Source organism: Gigantopelta aegis, chromosome 1 (genome assembly GCF_016097555.1).
Source record: "Gigantopelta aegis isolate Gae_Host chromosome 1, Gae_host_genome, whole genome shotgun sequence".
Classification (NCBI taxonomy): domain Eukaryota; kingdom Metazoa; phylum Mollusca; class Gastropoda; order Neomphalida; family Peltospiridae; genus Gigantopelta; species Gigantopelta aegis.
In genome coordinates, this window is record NC_054699.1 from 19653080 (window position 1) to 19666214 (window position 13135).

The following is a 13135-nucleotide window of genomic DNA, read 5'->3' on the forward strand; positions in this document are numbered from 1 at the left end:
AAACACTACTAACATCTATTCGACTACGCAAAGCCAACATATACTTTTGCTTACTCTTTATTTCGCTAAACAAACGTTTAAAAAAACAAAAAACAACCCAACACATTCACACAATAGGAAGGCAGCAAATTAAATTCCCTGTTATTTGTGTCAATCTTTGAAGCAAATCATGAGACATGTTTGTGAAGGATCACATTTAAGACCTTAAAACACACTCGTAACTTAATAAAGACATCTAACCCAATAATGTTAACCATAATTTCAACACAATCAATGTGTTTACAGTAGTTAACTCCATACCAAAGCTTGCGATCAGTCCTTTTAATTGTTTATTGTCAAGTTGCTAATCTTGCCTGCTGAGCGGTACCTGTACTGTATGCAGCGGTGATTACACTGATAACAGCGATCTCGAGCATGCGCATATTGCACTAGCCATCGGTGTTCACAGACAGGTGGGCGCCATATTGATTGGTATCGGTTTGATCGGTCGGTTTTCAGGGGTAGGATTTACACTAAGTTGACACATTGGGACTGAATTGTTTGACCGGTGTTCACTTTAGAGGGGTAAAATATAGTGTTAATAGATGTGTAAATCACGGGACCGCGGAAAACGTCCGGTTTTAGAGGGGGTCCGGTGTTGAGGGGTTTCACTGTATCATATTTTTCCTTGTATTGGTAATGTTATGATCATCTGCTTCAAACTGGAATTCAAAATATGAACCCCAGTCAGTAAAGATGTTATAGGTTTTGGACAGTTTCCTCTTTCTGTTCATCATTACTAGTAACTGATTGGCCAAACTGTCAACAATGTATATAAATTGTTGATGGATGACAATAGCAAGAATCTCAACAATACAAATGATTTGAATTCTTCCAACCCAAGTTTTATATTTACCAATTACATCCTTCACTGGAGGAATGTTGGTTATTCTAATTCATGTTTGGATACCTGTATCTGCCAAGGAATAAACTTAAAGGGACGTTCCTGAGTTTGCTGCATTGTAAAATGTTTCTGACTAATAAAATAGTTCTACGATTAAACTTATATATTAAATACATTTTCTTGTTTAGAATGTCAGTGTCTGTACATTCAATGTGTTTCTGGTCATCTTAATATTTGTAAGAATCCCAAACTGGATTTTGTATTCAAATAATTTTGTATGTACGAAAAAAATAATAATTAAGAAATAAAATGAAATTTGACCTAGCACAAATATTAGAACGATCAGAAACACGTTTAATATACAGTCACGAATATTTTATGCAGACATATATATTTGGTATGTAATTACAATCGTTAAAAAGTTTCTGTTAGTCAATAACATATTAAACTTTGCTGCAAACTTAGGAATGTCCCTTTAAGATTTTAGCAGCACATTGTATTTGAACAATTCTTTGACACAATATGTATTGCATGTGTACACCAGTTTGGATTTAAAATATGGAACATTTGGTTATACAATATTCTTTAATTTGGTGGATTATCAATAATTCAGTTTAGTCAAAACATAGAAGCATAGAATTAAGTGATAATAGTATATATATTTTTGTATCTATACAAATCCATATTAAATATTCAGACATGCTCCCCCTCCCCCGACCAACCAGTTTCTCTGTTTCTGATTCTTGTTGGTGAGGGCAGAAATATTGAAAATAAAAGTAATTTTTTATAGGTACTCGTGCATTATCTAGTCAGTTTTGCCCATTTCTCTATATAGAGAGATTTAATACATTTTTAATCTTTACTCAGTTGTAACCCACCATCTTGAATGTCACATAATGGCTCAATGTTACATCCTGGCTCAAACTTTGAGGTGGTTATTTTAATCATTTAATACAACCAGTCATCATTATACCTTCTATTTATATTTGGAACATTGAGAAGGAGGAGAATTAAAAAGGATTTTTTTCTTCTGAAAAATAGCTTTAAAATAAAACTAACTTTTATATGTCAAATCAGCCAGGACATGACATTATACATTTTGAAAAATAATTTAATATACTAATTATGATATGAAAAAAGGCAAAGTAGTCTTTTCATATGCAGTATATTTTAGGTATGATGTCCTGATATACCTAATTTTTTAATTTGGCATAACAGTAATGAAACACTACCAAAAAACAAATGTCATGTCCTGGCTTACAAAAATTAATTTTTCAAATAAAACTGTCATTAAAACCCATAAAACATAAGTAAGTTGGCAATAAATATATATTTGTATATGCTTAAAGGGACACACCCTAGTTACGGCTAGTTGTTAACCATTACGGCGTTGTTTTTCGCTATTAAACCCATTTTTTCACAAATAAAATTGCACTTTACTTACCGTTTATTATTTAGAATATACATTTCCATTCACCTGAAGTGTTTTTTTGGTAATCCTGGTTTTTGTAATACCACAAAATGCATTTTTCGTATTTCATAAATCGCACACACGTCTGAGAAAAAACCGTTGAGCAGACAAGTTCTAATCTATTTTTATAGGGGATATTTCCATTTCAATGTCACAGACGTTGGTATATCACGTGACCGTTATCATTTTGGTTCGGTTTGTTTTCTCGTGCACGGTTCGCGCAATCAACATCCGATTTGTTGTTCATTTGTGAGATTTTTCTTCACAGTTCGTGAACATTTTCAGTAACAATAAAGTTCAGACAAGTAAGTGTCTCAATACAAAACGTTACAAACCCTTAAAACCAATAATTTTGCTAAGTCTTACGATATCTGGAGAAGGGATACAACCAGGACAGAACAGTTGGAACATGTCCAGGAGAGGTGAAAGAAACGCACCCCAAGTCTGTGAAATTTGTTGTGACGTAGGCATTGTTGTGCTTCAAGCGACATCTACCGGTAACATCAGAATACTAACTTTCAAAATTATTTCAAGCAATTGGGACATGGGGATTCCCATGGTATTTATCGATAATAAAACCTGCTTTTTCACTCCATTTGATAAAAACGTGATCTAAGTGTGTTACAGGTTTGTAGATTAACCAAATTATAATTTATTTTCGCTGGATGGAACTAGGGTGTGCGGCTTTAAGGATGTTAATTTTAAGTTAAAATAAAAACTTAGTTTATCAGATCATTTTGAAATTTCCACACCCATGGACCAAATATGGAATGGCCCGTAACTAATACAGAGACCCTGCACGTAATTCCATTCGGCTCCAAAATACAAATCACTATTATAAAATAGTTTATTTTAAAAAGCGTGAGATTGTAGTAGCCTTGCGTGAGAGCGTGATCTTTCTTACAAAAAAGTGTGAGACTCACGCCAAATGTGTCAGTTGACAAGTATGTTATTATTATAAAAAAAAAATATTTGGTGAATGTGTAGGAGTGTGTGTATGTTGGGGTGAGGGAGTAGCCTATATACCTGTATATGGTTGTGAGGTTTAGGTGGATAAGGAAGTACTGTCTGGAATTTTATAAATTAGGCCTAATATATGTGTGTGTGTGTGTGTTTCCGGTTTCCTGACCTGCCCAAATTTTATGTAATAACCCTGAAATTTTTTAAAGGAAAAAATAAATAAAAAGATTTGTGATTTTTTGCAATTGGAACACCTCTGCCAGTTACGGTTTCTCGGTTTGATTTGATTTAAGCCAGTGCATCACGACTAGTATACCAAAGGCTGTGGTATGTGCTATCTTGTCTGTTGGGTGGTGTATATAAAAGATACCTTGCTACTACCCGGTAATGGGAAAATATAGCAGGTTTGCACTCTAGACTATACATGTCAAAAGTACAAAAAATTTGACATCCAACAGCTGATGATTAATAAATCAATGTGCTCTAGTGGTGTCTTTAAACAAAGCAAACTTTAATTATGCTGGTTTTGCATCCACTAGTCCCCCTCCTTCAAACATAATTTCACTTGAACTATGGTTCTGTGCTACATGGATGGTTCAGAAACATAAACTGATTTTCACTTTAATTATTGAGTATGGTACTTTTAATTTTAGAATGTAATTGTTCACTACATAACCAATTGGCCGTTCTCGTGATTTTAAAGTTTGGGTAACCGACACTCGAATAGAACAATGGTTCTCGTAAAATATTTTACCCTGTTTTTTCTTGTTTTTTCATTTCAGTATATTGTTACCACGAGTCCCACACTTATTCTGTTAACATTTGCAAGGAAGACTTACACCAAAAGAACAAAAGTAAATTTGGACATTCATGGGTAAGACTTGTTTTATGCTCCTCTGAAGTAAAAAAAAATGTGTCGATTTAAATCACTTTGTAATCGTAAATGTACCCTGTAGTGAAACACTTGAATGTCTCCTCTTGTCGGCTTTTTAATTAAACAACGATATTTCTAAATAAATTACGGCGAAAACTTGATCGGTTGAGTTTGCTATCGGCTATGAGTTTGCTATGCGAATCGGCAGCCATTATTGAAATTTGTCTGACCTTCAAGAAGTGTATGTATCGATACAGTTATCTCAACCTCTATTTGGCTCATAATTCTATTATATTTGAATTCCACCCCGTGCTGTCTTACTTATGGATCCACTGACAAGATTCGACATGGCGTGTTTTATAATAATCCAAGTACTCGAGTACCCATGCAAGGAAGAGCACTCTCATTTAATTCCTATTTTTATTTTAATATCTATAATATATATATTATTTTTTTGTTATGTAATTTTGCCAAATGTAGTGTAATCGTGCAGAATAATTATTCATTTTCATTACAGGAGTGGCGCTGTATAAAAAATAGTGGTACGGCTCGAGGTTGCCAGACTCCTTTCAAATTCACCTGTAAAGGACATTTTTACAAATACAAAAAATATGAACAAAAAAGTGGTACGGTCACATGCCGTACCTATTTGAAAATTGGTACAGACATGGCCGTACCGCTGGGCCGTACCGTACCATCTGTGCCACCTTTGCATTAGGATTATGAAGATGATGATGATTATTATTATTATTATGCCGTGTTTATAGTCAAACTTCATTAGCCATGATTATATACATGGCCGTCATATGTATAGCTACTTCATGCTTGAACCGGCATGTCTGACATTGTCTGAGGTTGACACGTGCATAAGACGATTTTGAGATTTTGGTTTATGAAACAGGGGCCTTATTCACAAAGGTCTCTTAAGCCCTGCTAGACAACAAAGCATCCTCTTTGCAAGTCTTTTAGCATTGCACTGCGAGATCACAAAATTGCGAGACTTTAGTGAATTAGGCCCCAGGTCCGTAGGAACGATGGGTGTGTGTGTGTGTATCTGTGATATGCTATCCATGTATGAGGTGTGGGGACACAAGGGACATTGAAAACTGGGTAGCTACGTTGGGGAGGGGTAGGAATGGGTCATTATACAAAAAGTGTCACAATTTCTTTTTTCTTTATATATAGAAAACTAAATTAATAATAAGCTATTTATGGGTTACTGTGTACGCAAAAACAAATTCAAGTAAACCATCTGGTTTTGCATAACCAGTCATGACCAATGACTATTGTAAGCAAGGTTCAAAGTTTGGTCAAGGCGACCATATATATAGCCACAGCAACAAAATGGCGGAAAGAGTTCGACCTGTACCCTTTTTAACATCCAACAGCCGATGATTAATTAATTGATGTGCTCCAGTGCTCTTTAGAGCCTTTGATATAGAGGGATACGGGCCGAACTATTTCCATTGGAATAATATTAATATTACTTAACCTCTTATAATATTTTATGTTCTACATAATATTCTACAGAAAGCGTCACTTCTCTAAATACAAATTCAAGATAAAACAATTAAAAGATATACATTTTTATTGTTAACTTTTGGAAACTAGATGAACAAAGAAACATAAAATTATATCTTGCCACGCAGACACATGTTACTCTATGAACAGGACCGGCCTCGGTGGCGTCGTGGTAGGTCATCGGTCTACAGGCTGGTAGGTACTGGGTTCGGATCTCAGTCGAGGCATAGGATTTTTAATCCAGATACCGACTCCAAACCCTGAGTGAGTGCACCGCAAGGCTCAATGGGTAGGTGTAAACCACTTGCACCGACCAGTGATCCATAACTGGTTCAACAAAGGCCATGGTTTGTGCTATCCTGCCTGTGGGAAGCGCAAATAAAAGATCCCTTGCTGCTAATCAGAAAGAATAGCCCATGTAAAAAAAAACCCAGCTGGTGAGCAAGAAAAAAGTATCAACTGCTGTCCATTCACTTGACACACGTTTTAATGTGGAAAATGAAAAATCCTCAGAGTACAGTCAGTACTTTGCTCAAAGACTGTGTACCAGAACTGCCGACTGATCCATCAATTCTGGTGCTACACTTGACAAATCAGATGAAGATCCAGCACTATATTGTATTTGTGATGATTCAATGATCGCATGCGATTCAGGAGACTGTCCCCACAAGCCATTTGAATGGTTTCATTTATCTTGTATGAAATTAAAGAAAGCACCCACTGGAAAGTGGTATTGTATTGGCTATAGGAAGGGAGTGGCAGTGAAGAAAGTGAAATGTTTTAATAAAACTAAAAGAAAATAACTTTTCAAATACAAACTACTGTACACATTTACAGGTATTTAGTATCACTGGTGATGGATTTATGAACATTGAATTTAATTATAAAACTATGTGAACTATGACAAACTCACCAAAGAACTCACCAAAAAACACGTCTGCAGTTTTCTTATCAATACTAATTGATATGAAACCCAAGCTGCACTGATGAGCCCTGGGAGGGCGAAACGTGTACAGTGTCAAAAAATGGGGGACAAAATTACAGGCCTCAATATTGCAAGTTAAATTCAGTTATGATGATTATAATTTAACAACACTTTTTTAGTGATTAGTTATTTTGTCAGCACCTATATAGGTGTCATTACTTTGTTACATAGGGTCTGGGACGCAGTCCAGTGGTAAACTGCTTGTCTGGTGTGGGATCGATCCCTGTCTGTGGGCACATTGGGCTATTCCGTGTTCCAACCAGTGCACCACGGCTGGTATATCAAAGGATGTGGTATGTGCTACCCTGTCTCTGGGATGGTGCATATAAAATATTCCTTGCCAGTGATAGAAATAAGCACAATGTTTTACTAGTCCACAGGACAATTACATCTAGAAATATACTTGTCCACCAATATTGTCACCTGTCCAAATAACTGGTTTGTTTTATTCAAGTAGATGGACATTGGTTTTGATTGTTCGAAATGAAGATGCATGTTATGGTTCACATATTCACTTCTAGGAAATGGTGAAGAATTAAAACAATATGTATGTTTAATGGTAAGCCTTCTGGCTGTATTTTGCCCATGTTATTTTGTAATATTGTGCATCGACCTTTTGGGACATGGGTATATAGCGCGAGTGACAGCCGGAGTGAATCGGTTAATGAACCACCTGTTCAGACCGGTACTACAGCCAGATGCAGTCATATAGCAAAAAACTGAGACGGAAATGTTCTCAATTTTGGAGTGAAAATAAATGCTTATATAATGTATGTTCGCAATGGTGTATGTTGTTTGTGCCAACGAGAACCCGTTCTATGGGCAATCTTCGCTTGAAGTTGGGCAGTTTAACATGGGTTTCAATGGCAGATGACATCTGTGTAGTGAGACCATAATGTAAAACTTGAAATTACTGTTTATCCCAAAAAATATAAGTTTAGCAAGCCAAAATGAAAATGTACTAATGTAGCATCCTTATAAAAGGTAATTACATCGATGTGGATTTGAGCCAAGCGTATGGGGGCCCTATTTGGGTACATATTGCAAACATGTCAATTTTATTTATTTTTATCATTTTTATTTTTATTTTCTTTATATTTTTTAGGGGTGTGTGTGTCAATATGTATATTCTAGTGTTCTTACATGTAATAAATAAATTTATCTGAGTGTCTAACACTGAGTTTCTCATTGTAAAAGATCAAAATTCAAGGTCACAAGGTCAATATCTAAATTCACCCTAATTTCTGTGATTTTGTGCATAATGAATTTTTTCGAATGTACAGTCATAGTGACAAACAGTTTTGATGGTATTGTGAATATATAACATAGTATTCTACTATCAAAGTAGAATTTGTATCTGCCATATAATATGTGGATCTTCATGCTGAAATATACAGAAAAAAACAGGATTTCAACACTTCATTATGAAACAATTGTTGCCCATAGCAACAATTGATGGAAACTAATATTTTTAATGAACTAACTAGATAATTAGCTTCTTTGTATGTTCCCCATATAAGAACTACCAACAAGGTCATATATAACCATATAGTGGCTGCTTGTTTGATGGCCATCTATTGTGTGGATGACCAAGGAGTAACAATGTGATATGAAGTTTTATTGGATGGTATGGTGCATCTATCTTTTGGTGTATTGGTTAGAGTTCATAAGTTACACGGCTCTAGTATAGCTTTTCATGGTGTAAATGACCCAAATTATCAAATTGACTTCAAACCAAGTTTGACAAAATCGGTCACTAGACTTTAAGGTCTCACTACACAGATCACGTCTGGGTGAGAGTTCATTCATCATGGTCCACTATAGTTCCTAATTGTGACACATGTTATGGTTCACATATTCACTTCTAGGGAATGGTGAAGAATTAAAACAATATGTATGTTTAATGGTAAGCCTTCTGGCTGTATTTTGCCCATGTTATTTTGTAATATTGTGCATCGACCTTTTGGGACATGGGTATATAGCGCGAGTGACAGCCGGAGTGAATCGGTTAATGAACCACCTGTTCAGACCGGTACTACAGCCAGATGCAGTCATATAGCAAAAAACTGAGACAGAAATGTTCTCAATTTTGGAGTGAAAATAAATGCTTATATAATGTATGTTCGCAATGGTGTATGTTGTTTGTGCCAACGAGAACCCGTTCTATGGGCAATCTTCGCTTGAAGTTGGGCAGTTTAACATGGGTTTCAATGGCCGATGACATCTGTGTAGTGAGACCTTAGCTATTATTAGATGTCGATGCCTTCCAACATGGCCGACCGCTATGGATCGTGGGTAATCTAGAATGACGCGTAACCCTCTATATGGAATTTACGGCGATCTCGCCCGTGGAGATCACCCGGTGGCGAAATCGCCGGACTCCGGTAAAACGATCAAATTTATTATCAAATTAGCTGTCACGATCAGCTATCAATCCCTAAAAATGACCGCGACGTGCCGCCATTGTTATCTATCCGAAAACCGCTTTTTGAACTCAAAATTTCAAGGTATTTTCAATTGAAAAAATTAAAACAAAAGCCACCATTTTGAAAATGTTTTTTTTTTCTTTTATTATATTTCCGTTTCCGGTGAGTGTCGTGTGCAAAACGGCGGAAAATATGAATTGGGGAATGCACTGTATACAGTATGTCGACTGACGTGACGTCGGGCGAGATATCTCGCCTGCAGTACTCCTGGGGCGGATCTGGGGGATCCAAGGTGTCCGGACCCCCCCCCCCCCCCCCCTCAAATTTGAGATGTGCCCCTTTTATTTAGGTTTTTTACAAATTTATTTATTCTGTCAATGTATAGAACACTGTAGAATACGTCTACCAACGTCCCTGTTGTAGCACTATTATATTATGGTCCATGTGAACCGTGTAATTTTCCAATAGTGCCTTTAAATAATGTTATAGTCTTGTCTTTTTGTCTTGGAAACCCCCCCCCCCCATCAGAAAAGCTGGATCCGCCCCAGTACTCAGAAGATTAAACAAAACAAACAACTTTCCTACATCATCTTAAAGTGCCTCTGGAATGAAACAAGCATTTTGCTATCTTTTGTTACCTATATATCGTGTTTACAATGTACAGTCAGACCTAGTTACTATGACGACATTTACACTATACGATCACAAATTGTCGGGAACAAATGTACATCAGTGTTATTCTGTTCACTACAGCTGAATTCACACGTTCCGACGAATGCCAGACAACTCGGCCCGGAGGACAACTCGGCCCAGACAACTCGGCCCACGTCGAGACAACTCGGCCCAGAGTTCTGAGACAACCCGGCCCACCGCGAGACAACTCGGCCCGGAGTCCAGAGACAACTTGTTGGACAAGTGTTGTTTTTTAAATTAAAGTATTCTTACTGAAATAAAAGAATGTGTTTTTGTTAGTATTGAATTAGTCCCACCTTAACCTAAACATCCCAAAACGATTTTGAGACAGGTATTTATATATTAGGGGATTAAACATTTAAAATACATTTCTTGAATTTGTAGCAGACTTTGAGACACGTGACTATGCGAATATGTGGATCTTTAAACTTATGTTTATATTTGTTATGCCGGTTTGTCTCGGAGAGGAAGATGCGACGGCGACAGAGGAAGGCCTTTCTATGTTCTTTTGGTGATTGGTGTTTTATTTCATTATTATAACTATTTATGTATATGTGTTCTGTTGGTTTTTTACGTATATATGTGTGTTTAATGTAATAAATGTGAGAATTTGGCAAATGATGTTTTTTGCGTTATTTCTATAGTACAATACTTCTAGAAACCCATCCGACACTACAATATGTGCGTACGACATGCACAATTGTCATTCTTAATGGTGACCATATAGTTAGCGGTATCTATCAGTATAATGCATTATTATTACTATAGTACAATACTACGACATGGCCAACTATCATACTATCACACGGGGCCGAGTTGTCTCGGACACGGGGCCGAGTTGTCCCCCGGGTCGAGTTGTCTGGTCCCCCGTTCCGACACCGACAGAGCAAATTAGGAACAAACGTGCATCCGACCTCTGAAAACACCTCTTTGCAACGACATTACTTAATCATAGATACCGTAGCACGTTGACAGTACACACTTAGAATCCTTGATTTCGTAATGAGCCGACTGTGTCACATGCTGTCCGAGCTACCGATGTCTGTGAAATCTGTAGACCTGTATTGCTTTTGCAAATAGGCCTTTAGTTAACCAATTAAAGGATTAACTTTGAACAATAAAAGCTATTTTCATGATCTTTTGTAAACGAAACAGGTACCCATTGTAGATGTCTTGATTAGACTGACGGCGAATGCGCTTTGTTTTTAATATAGTTATTTAATGATGTTTTTTAAAAACATATTTAATGTATGTATGTGTATTTGTTGTTTTTAATAATAATTACGATACATTAATTATTTAAATGCTGTTGAGTCATCAGTTAATATTAATTAATATTTTTTGTTACATTATTTTGGCAATGGAGATAACTCATGACAATTCGATACACCGGTAATTTCGATATAACGACAAAGTGACCCAGGGACGAACATGGTCGTTGTAACGAGGTCTGACTGTATATGCATCCTACTAAATTTTAAAAAGATCTAAAAAGCTGGGTTTTTTTTTTATATATTTGTAATAATCGATTGCATTAAGAACACTCGAAGCTACACACCGAGGAGTTACGTAATAACGTGTGACATCACAACAGGGTTTGTCTAGCCGCATTTATCAAAGAGAACGATACAGATGCTTTCGAGACGTGGGACCAGAATACGAAAAATCGGTGCACGAAACCATTCAATTTAATTTTTTGTAATACCGATATGTGAATACTGTTTGACATATTCCATAGCATAAAAGTACGTGTTTTCTGTTGGACGGACTATAGAACATCCACGAAATACTGGACATTGTTTACATCGCGAGGCTAGCTTGGAAAAAACAAATTGACAATTTTAGCCCACAGGAAAGGACCGTATAGGGTAGAATCTGCAGCGATCATCTTTTGACCAAAAACTACGATAATCACTACTAATTGATGTTACGTTTTAAAAAAAATCCCAATTAAAAATGCTTGAAAATGTTTTCTGTTTGACATCATCGTGTGGAGCCAGCACACGTGACAACTGTAAACAAGTTGGAGGGTGTCAGCTACATGTATGCGAGAGATTTTAAGGGCCACTTCACACTGAGAACACAAATTAGACACTTCAATTTTAGTTCTGTAGTTGATGATTGTATTTAAGAAAAAAATTAAATACACATGTAATCATGAATATTGTAAATATATAAATATAAATACACACACACTAGTAGCTTTAATTTAGCCTTCATTCAAGAATATGAATATATAATAATTATAATCCTTTTTCACCACACAAATGGGATGGGTGGGGGTGGCTGAAAATAACATTTAGCTAGGGTCCAGCACACGTGACAACCTGTAAACAAGTCGGAGGGTGTCAGCTACATGTATGCGAGAGATTCTAACTCTTTCACCACGACAGGCCGGTTTACCGGCTAGCGATATCTAGTGCCTCTCAGCACGACAGGCCGGTTTAGCGGCTTGTAACACCTGTTCATATTTGGCGCCGAGTGACGCGTCAATATTATAATTAGACAAAATCTCGCGCGACCATAGCTGCCATGTGACACACTGTAATGGCTGCTCCCATGTTCTAGCGAATTTTGAATGAGTTTTTCCAAGTTTATACTGATATTCTGACTGTAATTAAACATGAACCGAAGTGACGAAATTTCGTCTGTTGAAAACAATGGTAGCGATTCAGATGAATGGTTTTCCGATGATGAAATGTGGGCCTGAGTTTACCTGGACACATGAGCCATATTCGGTTACCTGCAGATCAACGTTTACTAAAAATCCGGGGCCCGTAAAAGTGTTTGACGTCAACACAAACGCCATAGAGTACTTTTCGCTATTTGCAACAACATCAGGAGTTGTAAACGGCTTTGCTAAAACAATATAAAGTAATCATTGTTTGTGTGGTTTCCTCTCTTGGTCATACTAGACATGTTTTAAAATAACTATATGTTAGACAAATAAATGCAATTTAAAATGCGATGATGTGTCATTAAACCAATATTCCTTTCTTTCCATTTTAACTATATGTGTTACTTTTAAGCACTGTTGAACTAAATACCAAAGACCCATCTTAAAAACTAAACTCAATTCAATGCCACAGAGCCAAATTTGACTATTAAATCTCTTTTTTTCTTCTTCCAGGAATAGTCCTACTGAAGTAAATGTGATTACGGTTTCTCTCGATGGCAAATTTGGCATTAAAGAGTACTTTCACTGAGCTTGGACAAGAAGATCCGGATTTCGTTCACTTAGACGACAGATATAAATGTTGTTATTGCAAACATGTTCTTCGCAATTCAATGCAAACAAGGTTACTGAACAATGAATCATCTA

General features: G+C 36.5%; 2 protein-coding genes across 5 annotated transcripts in view; both read left to right on the forward strand.

Moving 5' to 3' along the window:
- The first annotated feature begins 100 nt into the window (after positions 1-100).
- Positions 101-10431, forward strand: LOC121392085. 4 transcript variants are annotated; one of them, XR_005960475.1, is made up of 3 exons: positions 101-564; positions 4097-4188; positions 9874-10431. XR_005960475.1 is itself a non-coding variant. In XM_041523485.1 (2 exons), the coding sequence occupies exons 1-2, from the start codon at positions 9000-9002 to the stop codon at positions 10047-10049; spliced, it is 378 nt and encodes a 125-aa protein (XP_041379419.1). In that variant the 5' UTR covers positions 8927-8999; the 3' UTR covers positions 10050-10431. The 4 variants fall into 4 exon arrangements, 2 of the variants coding, with proteins under 2 accessions (XP_041379419.1, XP_041379462.1); XR_005960426.1 differs by having other exon boundaries at positions 101-500; XM_041523485.1 differs by lacking the exons at positions 101-564; positions 4097-4188 and adding an exon at positions 8927-9201.
- A 1591-nt stretch (positions 10432-12022) lies between these two features.
- LOC121371694 (TNF receptor-associated factor 3-like) overlaps positions 12023-13135 on the forward strand; it is a 41663-nt gene continuing 40550 nt past the window's right edge. The window contains exons 1-2 of the mRNA XM_041497779.1: positions 12023-12687; positions 12944-13112. Coding sequence (XP_041353713.1) covers positions 12985-13112 — 128 coding nt within the window. The 5' untranslated portion in view covers positions 12023-12687; positions 12944-12984. The remainder of the gene's footprint in view (positions 12688-12943; positions 13113-13135) is intronic.

Excerpts from the sequence above, each read along its gene's own strand:
- LOC121392085 (XM_041523485.1), top strand. The coding sequence starts at position 9,000 with ATGACGCGTAACCCTCTATATGGAATTTACGGCGATCTCGCCCGTGGA. Across the intron at positions 9,202-9,873 it reads TTTGAACTCAAAATTTCAAG|CTGAATTCACACGTTCCGAC; the intron begins GTATTTTCAATT and ends TGTTCACTACAG.